This window comes from Rattus rattus, chromosome 3, assembly GCF_011064425.1.
Source record: "Rattus rattus isolate New Zealand chromosome 3, Rrattus_CSIRO_v1, whole genome shotgun sequence".
Lineage (NCBI taxonomy): Eukaryota > Metazoa > Chordata > Mammalia > Rodentia > Muridae > Rattus > Rattus rattus.
The window spans coordinates 61,698,158-61,716,372 of NC_046156.1; the positions used below are offsets into that span (position 1 = coordinate 61,698,158).

Sequence of the window (18,215 nt, forward strand, 5' to 3'; positions counted from 1 at the left end):
AATGATAGATTTAAAATATATTTCTAACCACTGAAGTACTTTTTGTAAATAGTATATAATTAGCACATAGTCTTGTCTTGTGGCATTCTAAGCCTTGCTCCATTTTGAGAGCTTGTCTGGGGTTTCAAACCCTGAATGAAGAATAGTCCTCCACTATCTTCAATTGAGTGTAAAACACTGGGAGTAAACCACTGGGAGGGGGGATAAAGGAAGGGAGCACTGAGCTACACTGCCAGATCAGCCAAATTAACACAGGGGATGAACAATGTTTGATATATGTCTCAGCCACATCAACCTCATATTCCATTACTCCATTTTGTGAAATCAAGTTGCTAATGGGGAGAGTTTGAAAAATTTCAGAAATAACCTCGAAGCCTAGCTAAATAGAATTATAATAAGTGGTAATTGATAATATAAAAAGAAAACTATAGAACAATACCTTATAAAGTCCATGATTGGTCCATTTTTGGTGTACTTGAATTTAAACTGGTAACATTCTGAAATTGTCTTAAATAGAAAACAATGCAGTTATGAACTGATGTATAGTTTGGACTGCTAAATGTACACATTGCTTGCAAACATTCAGTCAGTAGTTTTCTCCTATGTTAACTTCCTACTGGCCCACTGGAGTTTCAAGTGCTCATAGTTAATGCTCAATGTTTGGGATTTGGGACTTCAGTTGTGGAGAGAGTCCCTGATTCACTGCAATGACTAATAGATACTAAATGGGAGAGGAGAAACACTTCAGTGTAGGTTAAGTAGGGGAAGAACAAAACCTCAGCAGAGTGGGTAAGGGCTGAACTGCCTGAAAAGTTTATGTACTGGAAACTTAAGTCCCTAGTGCAACAATTTTAAGAATGTGTTTTTTTCCCTAGTAGTTAAAAATTATGACTGTTTTCACTGAAGTCACAATTCTTTTTTTTTTAAAGTCACAATTCTTGATGACACTGATGTTGCACAGTATCTAGGATGCTTGTTTTATCAGAAAAGCAGTTGAAACCATTTTGATCAACTAGTGCTAAACCAAAGCAAAAAGACCACACTGGGTAGACACCCAGCAAATCTATAGTATTTTTATTATTAACCTAAATGAGTCCACTAGGCAGGACAAGCAAATACAAAAGTTGATGTTTTGAGTTGACACATTTAGATTACAATTGACTATTTAGAGGAAAGGAATGTGATCTTAAAGAAGCAATTACATTAAGGCAGTGACTCTCAACCTTCCTAATGCTGGGACCCTTTAATACAGTTCCTCATGTTGTGGTGACCAGTAACCATAAACCTACTTTCATTGCTACTTCATAACTGTAATTTTGCTACTGTTAGAAACTGTAATATAAATATCTGTGTTTTCCAATGGTCTTAGGTGACCCAAGTGAAAGGGTAGTTTGACATCCCCACCCAACACCCCATGCCAAAGGGGGTTGAGACTCACAGGTTGAGAATCACTGCATTTAGGTGAACTTGCCCTCATAAATTAACTCAGTTATCACAGAAGTGGGTCAAATATGGTACGTGTTCCTTATAAAAAATATTTTTGTATATGTCTCTATTCCAGTAAATGTGTGTATGTGTGTGAGAGAGAGAAAAACAAAGAAGGCCATTACTAAATTTTGTTTACCCCTAGATTTTCAACTTCTAACCTCTGCAGTTAGAAGAAATAAATTCATAACCTTAGACCCTAGCCTCCAGAATCATAAAATAAATCTTTTCTGCATAAATTACCAAGTGTCTGTAATAGAAAAGAAAGTAAGGTAATTACTAAGGAAGATTTTTTGTTATTATTATTTTCATCATTATTATTTTGTCATGAGTCTAGGTTTGCTTAAAACTCACTGTGTAGCCAAGGATTGACTTTGAACTCTAGTTCCTCTTGGCTCCACCTCCAAAAATCGATGATAACAGCCAAGTACCACCACTATATCCAGCAAGAACATATTTTAAAAAAACACTTTAAAGACAGGGTCTCAGTATGTAGCCCTGACTAGCCTGGAAGTGGATTAGTACACCAGGCTAGCTTTAAACTCACAGAAATATGACTCCCTCTGCCTCCTGACTGCTGGGATCAAAGGTATGAGGACTGTGCTACCAAATCCAGGAGGTTTTAAATTCTGGCTATACTATAATCACATGCAAACCATTTAAGCTAGTACCCATTTTATTAATTAAAAATTATTATCAAATAGCCTTTAACAAAGTTGTTAGCATACAATAAATATTTAATAAGTACAATTAGTGCACAGTAAGGGTATTTACTTACTAATGAAGAAAATGCATAGCTATAAAAACACAGTAATGAGGCAGAGGCAGGCAGATCTTTATGAGTTCGAGGTCAGCCTAGTGTACATAGTAAGTTCTGCAAAGCAGGGCTACATATAGAGGCCCTATCTCAAGAAAAAAAAAGAACAATCCAGTAACGAATATTTTCTGAATAATAACTTAATCATAGTCTTTGCCTCAAATGATCTGCTTTCTCATTATGGATATATATTAAGCATTACTTGGCAAGAGTTTCAAAGAAAAGACACATAGCCCTTCTCAACCTTGGAATATTTGGCTTATAAAATCCATTGTGTTTAATTAGGGCCACTTGCATGCACATGGGTATTATGTTAATGAATCATGGGCAACTTACCAATGGTTATTCCACTTAGGAAAAAGGACTTTCCTTTCCTCAGCAACCATTAATTCCCAATAATGCCTCAGCTAAGGGTGGGGGATATTTTGTTTTCTTTGCATGTCAGTACACACTCAAGAATAGAAGATAAACTTTCCTTTTAAAATGTTTCGCCGGTTGTGGTGGTGCACGCCGGTAGGATTTGCTGAAGCGGGCAGAGGCAGGAGGATCACGAGTTCGAGGCCAGCCTGGGCTACACATTTTTTAAAGGGGTTGGGGATTTGGCTCAGTGGTAGAGCACTTGCCTAGCAAGCGCAAGGCCCTGGGTTCGGTCCCCAGCTCCAAAATAAATAAAATAAAATAAAATAAAATAAAATGTTTCATTTATTTACAACAGCATTTTAGATATTATAGTCTGGTTTCAATCTCTTTATATAGTGGATAACCTTGAACTTCTGATCCTCTTGTCAGACAATTCCCAAGTTCTGGGATTTCAGGTGTATGCCACTATATGTAGTTTACTAAGGGTTTTGTATAGGTTAGACAAGCTTTCTACCAGATGAGCCACATCCTAAGCCCTGATCAATTCAAATAATCTTCCATGACTAAGTCAAACATTACATTTTAATGGTTAAAATTCCCACATGGTGAGCTGGTTTTCCTAGTTTAAATTCTGGTTTTGTCTCATCTGCCATACAACCTTAGGTAAGAAATATTGAATCCAGAGAAATGGCTTAGCTGGTAAAAGAGCTTGGTATACAAGCATGAGTGATAGAATCCAAATTTCAAGAACTGCTGAGTGTAACATTGTGAGGGAGCAGGACTGTGAGGGAGCAGGACAGGAGGACCACTGGAACTTGCTGACTAACAGCCTAGATTCCAATTCACTGAAAGAACCTCTCTCAAAAGGAGAGTGAGAGAACAGAAACCCAATTTGTGTGCACAGACTTTGTGTATATGCACTTCAGATAAAAACCCCACATTCTTAATCTGTAAGGGGTGATAATTAGGTTATGATGGATAAATGAAGGGTAATGCCAATAAAGCCCAAAGAATTAAGCCTGTTATATAATAAGTACACAAGTTTTCCCAAAGGTTAGGGAATGTAGTTTGTGGTAGAGAGCTGGCCTACTATGTTCTAGGCCCTAGGTTCAACCCCTAATAAAACAATAAAAATACAGAAACCTCCAAAATTCAGAGTGGTACCTTCTTGCCCAAAGAGGTGGAGGCAAGAGTATCACTGTGAATTTAAGTGCAGCCTGGGCTTCAGGCTGGGTTTCAGGGCAGTCTATGCTATGAAAGTCGTCTCTGTCTTTGATAAAGATAGGGAAGGTGGAAATAGGTGTTGGTGGCACTCCAGAGGCAGAGGCCAAGGCAGAAAGATCTCTGTTTGAGGCCAGCCTGTTTTACAGGGCCAGTTCCAGGACAGCTAGAGAAGGCTACATGGGGAAACCGGTCTAAAAAAAAAAAAAAAAAAAAAAAAAAGAGGAAGGTGCCAAGTTTGTAGCTCAGTGGTAGAGGGCTTCCCTAGAATACAGGAAACCAGGCTAGGTAGCACCTACCTGTAAATACCAGGACAAAGATTGCGGGTGTGAGGATCAGAAGTTCAAGGTCATCTTCAGTTACATTGCAAGTTCAAGGCTATCCTAACTTATGTAGGTTGACCTTGTTTCAACATAAAAAGAATACTGTATGGAGTCAGATGTCAGGCAACATAGGTTATTTCTAAAAGTTTATTAGATTTGCGGGCTAAAATCAATCACAAAAATCTCTCGTAGTAAGTATATTTATCTTTCAAAATATAAACTAAACACTAAACAAGCCTCACCTCAGAAGTTTTACAAGATTCAAACATGAAAAAAATATGTAAGTGTACTGATTAAAATACAAAAACATGCCAGACAGTGGTGGCACATACCTTTGATCTCAGCACTGGGAGGAAGAGGCAGATGAATCTCTATGAGTGCAAGGCCAGCCTGGTCTACAGAGTTAGTTCCAGGGCAGCCAGGGATATGTAGAGAAATCCTGTCGGGGGGTGGGGGGGGAGAACAGTCCTCACAAAAGCATAAACTATTAAAAGAGTTTGTGTTTAGATATTAGAAGCATTACATTTCTAACATTTCTAACTCAAGCACACTTACCTGAGGATCTTCTGGATTGGTATATACCTATGTAAAAATGAATTACAATTAAGTAAAGTCTATACTTTGGACAAAATTGTACAAGTATTAAGTTGATTCAGTGAAACAAAACAAAAAACCAAAATGATCTTTCCAATAAAGTTTACTTCTTTCTCCCTATAGGATACATCAGCTGATTGAATAAAGTGACATAAATCATCTGATAGTTTCAGTGTCATTTTATGAAGGAAAAATTTGACAGTGTTAAAAAATACAATTTCCAGCTCCGGAAAAAAAAAAAAAGAAAAAAGAAGAAAAAAAAATACAATTTAGGGACGGGAGAGATGGCTCAGCAATTAAGAGCACTGACTGCTCTTCCTGAGGTCCTGAGTTCAAATCCCAGAAACCACATGGTGGCTCACAACCATCTGTAATGAGATCTGATGCCCTCTTCTGGTGTGTCTGAAGACTGCTACACTGTACTTATAAGTAATAAATCTTTTAAAAAACACAATTTTGAAGTACTTACGGCTAGAATGATCATCCTTAGCTGAAATACAACAGAGAACAAAAATCTTAATCTTATTCTATGAAATGCATTTTCATGATGTATCATAAAAATTCTTTGTACTACTAGTTTAGAGGCTTGAGAGTATAACTCAGCAGTATAGCAGCCACTTAGCATATGCAAGACCTTGACTTCAATCTTTGATGTGCCCCCATCCCCAGATAAGAATTTTTATTCTATCTTTTAAATATTTCTTTCTTTTTTTGTCCATAATTAAAACTTTATTGAAAAACTGATACCAAAATAGATCATTGTTGTAGACTTTATAAAATCAAACAATAATCTTGATAGAGTAATTGAAGTTGATAAGGCTTTCTGTGAAAAACACAAATTCAGGAACTTGTATATTTTGATTAATGTTGCTTTCTTCTGAATGAACAGCCTTCTGTGAGCCTGGCTTTTCCTCCTGTGGGCTGGCACAACACAGTTGAACAACCCACACAAAGAACCACTGTCTGAGCATGACTGAAAACTGTAGTAATCTTGTAGCAACCTGGACATTTCACATCCATGAAGTAAGAATTTGGGCTCTGAACCAGTTGCTTCTTCTTATGTTTTTTTCTTTTTCTCTTCCAAGGAAAGTCGTAGTAGATCTCTAGCCAGAGGCATGGTGATGGTTCGGCAAGTGGCCACTCCAGGTCTCTGAGAAGAGGTGCTTGCTTTCGAGCACCTGTCAGCAACTTCCCTAAATATTTCTTTCTTTTCTTATTTTTTTGAGTGGGATGAGGGTGGTGCTTTTTCAGAGTCTTGCATTAAGTAGCCTTGGCTGTCCTGGAACTTGCTGTGTAGTCCAGGTTGGCTTTGAACTTAAAGAGATTAACCTGCTTTTGTCTCCTGCGTGCTGGAATTAAAGGTCTATACTAGTACATCCAGCATTCAACATTTATTTCTAAAAACAAGTTAACATTGTGGAAAATATACTTCATATCTATTCTTCATATATAATTTCTTTCTGCTTGGCTTTCTGATGGCTGAAATTCACGTCAGCATTTTATTTCTCTGTTTTAATCAAATACAGTAATACTGCCAGTTTTTAATCAAATACAGTAATACTGCCAGTTACAAGGTGTGGTGACACACACTTTAATCCCAGCACTCAAGAGACAGAGACAGGAAGATCTTTGTGAACTTGAGGCTAGCCTGGTTTATATAGTAAGTTTCAGGCTGTCATAACTACAAAGTGAGACCCTGGCTCAAAAAAGAAATAAATAGGGCTAGAGAGATGGCTCAATGATTAAGAGCACTGACTGCCCTTCCAGAGGTCCTGAGTTCAATTCACAGCAACCACATGGTGACTCATAACCATCTGTAATGAGATCTGAGATCTGATGCCCTCTTCTGGTGTGTCTGAAGACAGTTTAGTCATATACATAAAATAAATAAGTCTTAAAAAAAAAAAGAAAGAATAATAAAGTAATTTCCATTTCCCTATAGCTTTCCTAAAATTTTCAGGCATTTAACACTATTAGAAAGTATTTACGGGGTTGGGGATTTAGCTCAGTGGTAGAGCGCTTGCCTAGGAAACGCAAGGCCCTGGGTTCGGTCCCCAGCTCCGAAAAAAAGAACCAAAAAAAAAAAAAAAAAAGTATTTACTTCTTTTTGTTGCTGTTGTTTTTCAAGACAGGGTTTCTCTGTGTAACCCTGGCTCTTCTGCAACACATTCTGTAGACCAGTTTGGCCTTGAACTCAGATATCCACCTGCCTCTACCTTCACAGTACAGGAATCAAATGGTTTTGTTAACAATGCTAGCTTACCAGTGCTCCTGTGTGCCAGAATGTATGTGGTATTCTATATTTACTATCATAGTGGGAAAGTTAAAAGACTGGTAATAAGAATTCATCTTCACAATTTTAGAACTGGACTCCTCTGTATATACAGCATAAAATGATACTATATAAAAAAGACTTGTAGTATATTGTAAAATCCTAATTAAAATTTCACTTTTGCTGGGTAGTGGTGGCACATGCCTTTTGATCCCAAAACTCAAGAAGCAGAGGTAGGTGGAGCTCTGAGACTAGCCTGGTCTAGAAAGTGAGTTCCAGGACAGTTGGAGCTACACAGAGAAACCCTGTGTTTCTTGAAAAAACAAAGAAACAATCAATCAATCCCACAAAACTTCAGTATTTTCACATACTGACATGATTTCCAACCAGCCTAGGCTCTATGAGTTCAGGCTAGCTATGGCACAAAGACCCTGACTCAAAACCTGAAACAAAAATTTAACTGTTTCAGAATTTGTGTCAATTTAACTTTAACTACATGGGAAAATTTATTTTGCTGTGCTGAGAACTGAATTAAGGGCCTTTGTACATGTTAGATAAGTACTCTGCCACTGATCTACAGCCTCAGCCCAAGGAAACTTATTTTTAGATTATAATTAAGAAATAATTTACAGGGGTTGGAGAGATGGCTCAGCCGTTAAGAGCACTGACTGCTCTTCCAGAGGTCCCTGAATTCAACTCCCAGCAACCACATGGTGGCTCACAACTATCTGTAATGAGATCTGATGCCCTCTTCTGGTGTGTCTGAAGCTACAGTGTACTCACATACATAAAATAAATAAATACATCTTTAAAAAAAAGAAATAATTTACAGATTAGGTATGGTGGTGCATAATCTTAGCACTCTGGAGGCAGAAGCATGCAGATCTCTTTAAGTTCAAGGCCAGGGAAACACTGTAAGACCCTGTTTCACTTGATAATGATAATTATTACTTATTGCTAGCCATGATGGTACATGCATATAAACCTAGAACTTGGGAAGTAGAGACCAGAGGATCAAAAATTCACAGCTGTTTTCAACTACGTAGTTAATGCATGCCAGTCTGGGATACAATAAACTGTCTTTAAAAACCCATAAAACCAGAACAAACTACTAGTTTAAGCATGGTTGAAGAATACATGCAAAACAAATACAATGTTTTAAAACATTTAAATTCATTTTTATAATATGTGTTATTAATATTTATAACTGAGTGCTAGCTAATTTGTTGAACCTAGCTTGGCAGAATTTGTTTACTATTAATTGCATTAGCTTAAATGAATTAAAGATTAGACTTTAAAATATTCAAATACAGCCAGGCATGGTAACCCATGCCTTTAATACTAGCAGTGGGGAGGCAGAGATAGGCTGGTCTCTATTGACTTCAAGGCCAGTAATTTGGTACATAGCAAATTCCAGGCCAACCAGAACTACAGAGTGAGATCCTATCTCAAAAATAAATAAAATATTCAAATGTGGGGCTGGTTAAGAGCAGTTAAGAGTACTAGCTGTTCTTGCAGAGCAAAGTTTGGTTTCCAGTACTCATATTGGGTGGCTACAGCTACTTGTACCTCCATGAGATCCAATACTCTTTTCTGGCCTTCATAGACATCATAAGATATGTGCACACACATGTATACATGTATTCATATAAACAAAAATAAACCTTTAAAATCTTTAAAAAAAAGTCCTAATAAAAATAAGTATAAAGGGGTTGGGGATTAGAGCGCTTGCCTAGCAAGAGCAAGGCCCTGGGTTCGGTCCCCAGCTCCAAAAAATAAATAAATAAATAAATAAATAAAATAAAATAAGTATAAAGTACTTATAAATAGTTGATTTAATTAATTATATTTATTTGCTTTGTGTTCTATGTGTATGTGTGTGGGTATACCACATGTTCACATATTTTAGTAATTTAGATTGGTCTATACAAAGTTAGTTTAAATTACTGTCTTAGTACATAATAACTCCTATTGTATTTATAGGGAGGGAAAGAAGAGATGTAAAAAACTTACATATTTCTTCTGTAGAGCATCATAGCATCCTAGCATCCTAAAAAAAAAAAAGCCAAACATTCTTTTATATTTAATTCATTTTCAGAAAATAGTTCTTTTCATAAATCTATATATTTATCTTTAGAAAATAAAACTAATAATTAAATTAAAACATCTTTCTTATTAACTACCTTAAAACTAAACAAAATAAAACAAAGAAATAGGCTGGAGAGATGATACAGTGGTTAACAGTGCTTACTGCTCTTGTAAAAGCCTTGGGTTTCTGTCCCAGCACCCACAAGACAGGTCACAACTGCCTGTAACTACAGTTGTGGGTCTTATACTTTCCTCTGCTCTTCTGCACACATGATATACTTATATACAAAAAGGCACATAAATTTAAACAATTTTTAAAAACTTTAAAAAAGAAAAGCCATCCAGGCAGTGGTGGTGCAAGGCTTTAATCACCTGCACTCAGGAGGCAGAGACAGACAGAACTCTCTGTGAGTTCAAGGCCACCCTGATCTACAGAATGAGTTTCAGGACAGACAGGGCTACACAATAAAACCTTGTCTCAAAAATAAAAAAGAAAAACAATAACAATGAAGTAGAAATATGGAGATGGGAGGACAGAAGGGGAACTATAAAATATCTGATAGCTATTTGTAAAGTTATAATAAAAATGAAATCTATTTACATAGAGCATGAAATTTAAAAAATACACAAATCCAAAGACCTAAAAACATGGTACCCAGGGCTAAAGGGTTAATCACTAAAATCTGGTTATGTACTGAAAAGTATCCAGTGTACAAAAAGTATGATTAGAAAAATAGTAATCTTCTGCCTTTAGCTACTTTTTTACTTACCACTTAACTAGCTGTGAAGAACCTGGACAGTTTTTATCTTCTTTCAGAATTTTGACACAGAGATCTTAATGAAAAATGAAATAACTATATAAGTACTTATAAATAGTTGATTTAATTAATTATATTTATTTGCTTTGTGTTCTATGTGTATGTGTGTGGGTATACCATGTATCATAACACATACATGTGGCAGTCAGAGACTTTTGGGAGCTGGCTCTCTCCTTCTACTATGTGGGTTATGGGGAGTCAACTCAGATCATCAGGTTTGATTGCAAGTGCCTTTAACAGCTGAGCCATCTTGTCAGTCTCAACTGCAAATTTTAAATTATATTTTCTTTAGCTGTGAACTAGAGGTATATTATTTTTGACACAGAGTCTCACTGTGTAGTCCAGGTTGGTTTTAAACACATAATTCCCCTGTCTTATCTAATATTGGGATCACACAAGAATGTACCACCCACCTGGCTCCATTATAGGCATATTAATAGTGGCAGCTTCCAAATAATTGGTACTCTTTACTATAAAATGTCATGATAGTGAGTAAGAATTTACATTGATAGGTAGGAATTTCCCTATTTCTGTGGCTTAGTTGGTAAGTGCTTGCTAACATTTACAAAGTTCTAGGCTGAATCCTGAGCACCAAGTAAATTGGGTGTAGTGGTACATGCCTATAATCTTAGCCCTCAGAAGAGAGACAGTGGAAACCCAGAGTTTGAGACCAGCCTCAGCTATAAAACTAGTACAAGGCCAGCCTGGACTACTTAATACTTTGTCTGAAAAAAAAAAAAAGAGGTGGGGCAGAATAGTGCAGTATTAAGAGTACTGTCTAATCTCCCAGAGGACCTAAGTTAGATTCCCAGCATTCAGTGCAGTTGACAGTAACTCTGGTTCCAGGGGATCTGATGCACTTTCTGGTCTCCAAGAGCACCAGGCACACACAAGATATAGATACATGCATGCAGGTAAAACAACCAAATAAAAAAAATTAAGAAAATTTGGATATAATTTTTTCATATAATAATTTTCTAACAGTCTTAGAATGTTTGCTATGAACTCTTATTCTACTGAAATATTTTTGTAACTACACCAAAAGTTGACTCACAAAGATAAGGACTCTGCAGAGGCACAACATGTAACACGTTGAAAAGGACTGAGAGCATCACTCTATCTCAGATTCTTTAGTTCATAAACGGGGGTAATAGCTATTTCATAAGACTGTAGTATGTTTGCTAGTTTGACACAAGTTAGAGTTATCTAAAAGAAGGGAACCTTAACTGAGAAAATGACTCCATAAGATCCCACTGTAAGACATTTTCTTAATTAGTGATTGTGGGTGGGGCCACCCTGGGTCTAGTGGTCCTGGGTACTATAGGAAAACAGGAGCAGCAAGCCATAAGTAGCAAGCCAGTAAGCAGTACTTGTCCATGGCCTGAGTATTAGTTCCTGCCTTCGGGTTCTGGCCCTGCTTGAATTTTTTTTTTTTTTTTGGTTCTTTTTTTTTTTTTCGGAGCTGGGGGCCGAACCCAGGGCCTTGCACTTCCTAGGTAAGCGCTCTACCACTGAGCTAAATCCCCAGCCCCCCCTGCTTGAATTCTTGACCTGCCTTCCTTTAGTGATGAACTACGATATGGAAATGTAACCCAAATAACCCCTTTCCTCCTCGACTTGCTTTTGGTCATGGTGTTTCATCATAGCATTAGTAACCCTAACTAGAACATTTAGTATATAAATTGATGATAGTATTCAAAACATAGTGGTTGGCATATTGTCTAGCATATAGTTGGAACAAACTTATAAGCACATACCATTTATATGCAAAGAAAAGAATTACTGCAGTATAAACTGTATGTGTTTTTACTTCCTTTTGGGAAGTTTTTGTTGTTATTGTTGTTGTTGTTGTTGTTGTTTTATTTTGTAGCCCTGGCTACCCTAGAACTCCATATGTAGAACAAGCTGACTTCAAACTTAAGAGATTCGTCTGCCTTTGCTTCCTAAGTACTGAAATTAAAGATATGGGCCACCGAACCTAGCTTAGGACTTTTTGACATAGGATTCAAGAATCTCGGGTTGGGGATTTAGCTCAGTGGTAGAGCGCTTGCCTAGCAAGCGCAAGGCCCTCGGTTCGGTCCTCAGCTCTGAGAAAAAAAAAAACAAAAAACAAAAAACCTTCCTGTAAGGATTCAAGAATCTCAGGGCAGGCCTCCAACTTGCTATGAAGCGGAGAATGATCTTGAACTCTTAATGTTTCTAACTTTACCTCTCAAATGCTAGGGCAATAGATGTGTGGTACCACATGTAGTGGTTTGAATAATAATGGCCCCTATAGACTCACGAGTTTGAATGCTTGGTCACAGAAGTGGCATTATTAGGAGGTGTGGCCTTGTGGGAGGAAGTATGTCACTGTGAGGGTGGGCTTTGTGGTCTCCTATGCTTAAGCTATGCCCAGTGTGGCACATGGTCTCCTGCTCGTGTCAGATCAAGAGGTAGAACTCTCAGCTACCTCTCCAGCACCATGTTTGCCTGCATGCTGGCATGTTTCCCACCATGATGATAATGGACTAAACTTCTGAACTATAAGCCAGACCCAACTAAATTTTTCCATTATAAGATTGTCATAGTCGGTTGGGAATTTAGCTCAGCGGTAGAGCGCTTGCCTAGCACGCACAAGGCCCTGGGTTCGGTTCCCAGCTCCCAAAAAAAAAAAAAAAAAACTATCCAAAAAAAAAAAAAAAAAAAATAAAAAAAAAAAAAGATTGTCATAGTCATGATGTCTCTGCACAGTAATGAAACACAAACTAAAACACCATTCCTGGCTATATTTTGCTTCTTTAAAACTGCATAAACACATATGGAACCAGTACAATAGTTTTAAGCAACACTTAAATCTGTTTACTTCACTGTTAGAGGACTAGTGTTATGTAAAGTTACTACACTTGCAGAATTGAGAGAAAAATTACAACTAAATGGTTTTGAAAGTATTTTATATACCTAAAAACATGTTTAAGTGCCGAAGACGAAGCTCAACAAAAGAGCACATTTCTAGTATGTATATGTTCCTAGGTTTGCTCCCTCAAAAAAACAAACAACCCAACCTGCATATGAATGTGGCTTTATACATTAAGAGCACAAAAAGGAAACAACTTAAGTTGATTTGTATGGCCATACAATTGAATATTACTCACACTGGAAAGGAATCAATTATTAATCCATGCTACAGCATTATGGTAAGTGAAATAAGTCAGAAAGAACATACTGCATGATTCCTTTCATGAAAAATATCCAGAATAGGTATATTCACTGAGACAGAAAGTAGTTCCTAATCTTAGGAAGGTTGGAGAGGAGAATGATTTATTGTGCATGTGTTTTGAGGGGATAGTGGTGAAATTTTCTAAAATTATGATGGTAATTGCATAATGCTATGTCACTATATACTTTGGTGAATTAGCAGGATATGTAGATTACGTCAATAAAACTATCAGAAATTACATTTTCTAAGTAAAAAACCAAGAAGGTTCTAAATATTATAAATTACCATCCAGATATCTTGTCCCATAAGCACGTTCTGGAAATATTCCTCTCAAATAGGTAATGCAGGATACTGAAACAGCCAGGAGCCTCTTCACAAACATCAAAGACTGCTGCTCGGTTGATATCTTATTAGGAAATACCAATGCACTCTAACATTCAAGGGAAATGAAAACATTGTGACATTTATTGAAAACAAAGCTTGCATGAGCTGAACAACAGAGTCTAGTTTTGCATAAGCACAGTACTTTCCCAAATAATTATCCAAAATCATCATTCCCAGAAAGTCACTGCAAATTATAAGGTGCTGGAGTGTGTTCAGGGTTAACAACATACGAGTAGAAGAGTCCTTGAGATTTCAGGGCACAGTGGTGAGCTCCTTTATTCCTAGCACTTAGGAGGCAGAGGCAGTTGGATCTCTGAGTTTGAGGCCAGCCTGGTCTACAGAGCAAGTACCAGGACTGTCAGGGCTACTTGGAGAAACCATCTCAAAAAACATACAGAAAACCAAGAGAAAATGCACTTGGGGGCTAGTCATCAGTCAAGAGCATTGCCTGTTCTTGAGGACTCAAGATTCATTCCTGGCACCCATACAGTGACTAACAGAATTTTACTTTAGTTCCTGGGGATCTGACAGCATTGTTCCCATAGTACACAGACATATGTGCAAGCAAACCACCAGTACAAAATAAATAGAAAAAAGTACTTTGATGGGTGGCTGCATATGCTTATAATCCCAATGCTCAGAAGGTAGAGGCAGGTGGATCTCTGTAAGCAAAGCCTGGTCTACAGAGCTCCAGGCCACCCAGGACTTCAGAGTGAGATGCTATTTAAAATAATAATAATAATAATAATAATAATAATAGTAATATAGAGAAAAACACAATCTCTTAGAATTTCCTCTCCTTAGTGGCACAGTTCTAAGTATTCATTCTCTTCATGAACAGCAGCTAAACACTATTATTAGGAAACAAATCCCGTTGAACACAAGAACTGGGTTCATACACAGATGGCTGAGTGAAATCAAGTAGGAATCAATCTTACCTGCACTTTACAACTGTCACATTTGGCAGGTGAGAGCTCCAACAAAGGAGATGCCACTGAATGAACTTATAGTAATATTATTAAAAGTCCAAAAGAATTCTACTTTACTCCTTTCTTTAAAGAGTGTCCTAATACAAAGCATCAAAATACTTGACTCTTTTAAACAATAGTTACAACTTCAAGAAACAAGAAACTCAGCTAAATTAATACATATTAAGTCATAAGCAATCATACCATAGAAGCTGTCCTCCGCAACTGCATAGTGGCCATCTTCCAAGAAATATTTTCTTCAAACATGTAACACAAATATAAATTTTAGTTTCAGATTTAATTTTTATCTCTATAATTCTACCTTATTACATATGGGGTTTTTATTTTAATTTCAGAATTTTACTTAAAATGCAATCTCTAAAAAGTCAATGTAGTCAGACAGTGGTGGCACATGCCTTTAATCCTGGTACTTGGGAGGCAGAAGCAGGTGAATCTCTACGAGTTAGAAGCCAGCCTGGTCTACAGAGGGAGATCTAGGACAGCGAGGGCTATGCTGAGAAAGCCTGTCTCAAAAAACAAAAACAAACAAAGTGTCAATGTATTGCCCAAGGATGTATAGTACATGCCTGTAAACCTAACATTTGGGAGGCTGAGGCAGGAGGATCAGGATTTCAAGTTTATCCTTGGAATGGTTTGAAAGTTGTAGTCCGCGCAAGACTGCCTGAACCCTTGTTGGCTTTATTTTTTGGGGGGGGAGGAGGAGAGGGTACCTGATAATTTAAAAAAATATAGCAAAAATAATCAGATGACTCCTTTATCAGGCTAAGTATGCATTGCTGCTCTGAAACTATAAACTGGCAAAGCCAGGAGAGCACAGATGGCTGAGCTGGTAAAGGAACTTGCCTCCAAGATGATGATCTTAGTTGGTAGGGACCAACATGGTAGAAGGAGAAAACAGATTCCCACAAGTTGTCCCCTGCTTTCTACACATGCCATGGCACAATTCATACACTCTCCCCTCCCGAAACGAAAACATTTTTGAAGTCAGCAGAAAACTTTTTTAAATTTTTTTCTCACGTAATCCAGGCTGGCCTCCAACCCTGTGTAGCTGAGAATGACCTTCACCTTTGTGTTTCTTTCTTTTGAGGCAAGTCTCTCTGTGTAGCTCTGGCTGTCCTGGAACTCTCTACGAAGATCAGGCTGGCCTTAAGTTCAGAGACCACCTGCCCCTGCCTCTGTCTCTGCCTCTGTCTCTGCCTTGCTGGTACTGGGACAATGGAGTGAGCCAGCACACCGGGCTTGACCTTGAACTTCCGACCCCCTGCCTACATCTCCCCAGTGCCACCATTCTCAAAATTTACTTATGCTATGTAGAGCACAGTGGCCTAAAATCCGCCCGCCTCTTAAATTCTTTTAATGACTGGTTCTGAATTCCCAGCTATCTTGGTAAACTGATTAAAATTTCCTTGCACCCTGGACTCCACTTCGTCTGTTAACACGAGAATTCAAGTAGAAATCCGCACAAAATAAGAGAACAAACACGGCTGGAAACCGTTAGCACCATGGCGACGGCCGGCTGCCCCGGTCGCCCCCTCAGGACCTGCGGCTGGGATGTAAGCACACAAAATCTCTCAAATGTCTTCCGTTCAGACTGCAAGGAACCTGAGATGGCGAAGGGCTACAGAAAAGAAACTAAGGAGTGAAAAAAATCAAAAGAACCAAGCCGAAAATAAACATACTTTACACAACGCCTGAGAGAAGCGTCCGGCAGCGACAGGGAAGAGTCTCGAAGTGCGGCGCTCCTGTCAGCATGTGCTCAATGCGCATGCGCCTTAACTGTCGCTGGCACGTGTCACGCCCTTTGACCGCAGGTGAGACCACTATTCCCGCCAAAAGCTGCGCAAGGCCTGCTGGGAGCTAGGCTCACAGCAAGGCTTCAGCGCTGTCCCCTGCAGGCCAAGGCCTCACTACGGTTCGGTCAGGTCTTTGACTGTACAAAGCCAGCTCGACAACAGTGGGCTCCCCAGAGACCCTCCGTGTCCTCACACACCGTTTTGGCTGTTTTCTGCCTTTAGATTTTGTTAATTTTAGATTATTGTTAGATTTTCCGTGTGCTGTACAGTCCCCCCATCCAGTTAACGATGCCTTTGAGGGAATCAGTTGCTCTACCAGTCTGCTTACTTACATTTTTATTTCTGTTTGTTTTTAAAGCTAGAACTGTGGCGGCACACGCCATTATTCCCAGCATTTGGGAAGCAGAGGCAGGCAGATCTCTGTGGTCAAGGCTAGCCCAAGTGAATTCCAGTATAGCCAGGGATACACAGAGAAACCCTGTGTCAGAAAAAAAAAAAAACCACCCCCCCCAAAAAAACAGTTTTAAGTGTGTGTGTGTGTGTGTGTGTGTGTGTGTGTGCGCTCGCGCACGTGTCCGCGAGTTTGGAGGTTAGAGGACAATACTTGGGCATCCTCATACCACAGTCTCCTTCTACCGTGTGTGTGTGTGGGAGGGTATCTCAGGAATCTAACCGACTGTCAGGTTTGGTAGCAGTTACTGTTACCTGCTGAGCCTTCTCACATGCCCCAATATTTTTATTTTTGAGATTTACTTTATATAGCCAAGGTTGGTCTTGAATCCCCTCCTCCACACTACATTTACAGATATATATATATATATATATATATATATATATATATATATATTATATATTTCTACTAATCTAACTGGGGACAGTGAATAATAGCTTTGAGAACAATTTGTCTCATTTAGAAACAAAATTAAGGGTTGGGGATTTAGCTCAGTGGTAGAGTGCTTGCCTAGCAAGCGCAAGGCCCTGGGTTCGGTCCCCAACTCCGAAAAAAAAAATAGAAACAAAATTAAGGTTTTTAAAAAATATTTATTTATTAGATATAAGTACGTTGTCCCTGTCTTCAGACACACCAGAAGAGGGCATCAGATCTCATTTACAGAGCCACCATGTAGTTGCTGGGATTTGAACTCAGGACCTTTGGAAGAGCCATCTCTCCAGCCCTAAGTTTTATTTCTGAAGTGGCGACTTTCAGTACTGGCCTTCAAGTTTGTGGGCGGTACTAAGTCAACCGCTGGTCTTTTCTCAGGCTGTCCAAAGGAGCACCAGCCCTGCTTCACAGCAGTGTTTTGAAAACACAGTTCCTAGGCTGTTGAAGTGGCTTAGTGAGTGAAAGCAGTTAGTTTCTGCCGAGCAGGATGACTGAATTCTTCTATTCCTGGAACTCTACGAAGAGAACCAATTCCACAAACTGTTCCCTGCCCCCGACATGTGCACAGGCAAATAAATGTTAGGAACGGCAACACAGCTGCAGAGGGGTAAATACTGTCTGAAAAGGCTAATGAAATCTGGTGCTGGCCTTGGTGGTTTCAGAGGCGCCCACAAATCAGTACTAAGAATGAAGAATAAGGTTGATGGGGAGGGGGACACCCTTATAGAAGGGGAGGGGAGAGGTTAGGGAGCTGATGGACAGGAAACCGGGAAAGGGAATAACATTTGAAATGTAAATAAGAAATACCCAATTTTTAAAAAACTGGAAAAAATAAATAAAAAGAAAAAAATGAAGAATAATAGAATCTTGTTTTCAGGATAAAAAAATCGTAGAAATCTTGCTCTAGCATTTTCTCATGTATTCTCACATTTATAAATTTCCAAGAATTTTCAGCTTCAATGTCTAGCATTACATTGCTTTTATAAGAA

At 38.4% G+C, this 18,215-nt stretch overlaps 1 protein-coding gene and 1 pseudogene across 1 annotated transcript in view; both read right to left on the minus strand.

Annotated features, from left to right (window-relative positions):
* Hormad1 (HORMA domain containing 1) overlaps positions 1–16,288 on the minus strand; it is a 30,082-nt gene extending 13,794 nt beyond the window's left edge. The window contains exons 1-8 of the mRNA XM_032897734.1: positions 16,230–16,288; positions 14,734–14,786; positions 13,463–13,607; positions 9,931–9,994; positions 9,086–9,122; positions 5,270–5,290; positions 4,762–4,788; positions 440–507 (exon numbers count right to left, since the gene is read on the minus strand). Of these exons, the coding sequence (XP_032753625.1) occupies positions 440–507; positions 4,762–4,788; positions 5,270–5,290; positions 9,086–9,122; positions 9,931–9,994; positions 13,463–13,607; positions 14,734–14,769 (398 nt within the window). The 5' untranslated portion in view covers positions 14,770–14,786; positions 16,230–16,288. The remainder of the gene's footprint in view (positions 1–439; positions 508–4,761; positions 4,789–5,269; positions 5,291–9,085; positions 9,123–9,930; positions 9,995–13,462; positions 13,608–14,733; positions 14,787–16,229) is intronic.
* LOC116896547 lies at positions 5,644–5,917 on the minus strand (annotated as a pseudogene).
* Positions 16,289–18,215: the final 1,927 nt, after the last annotated feature.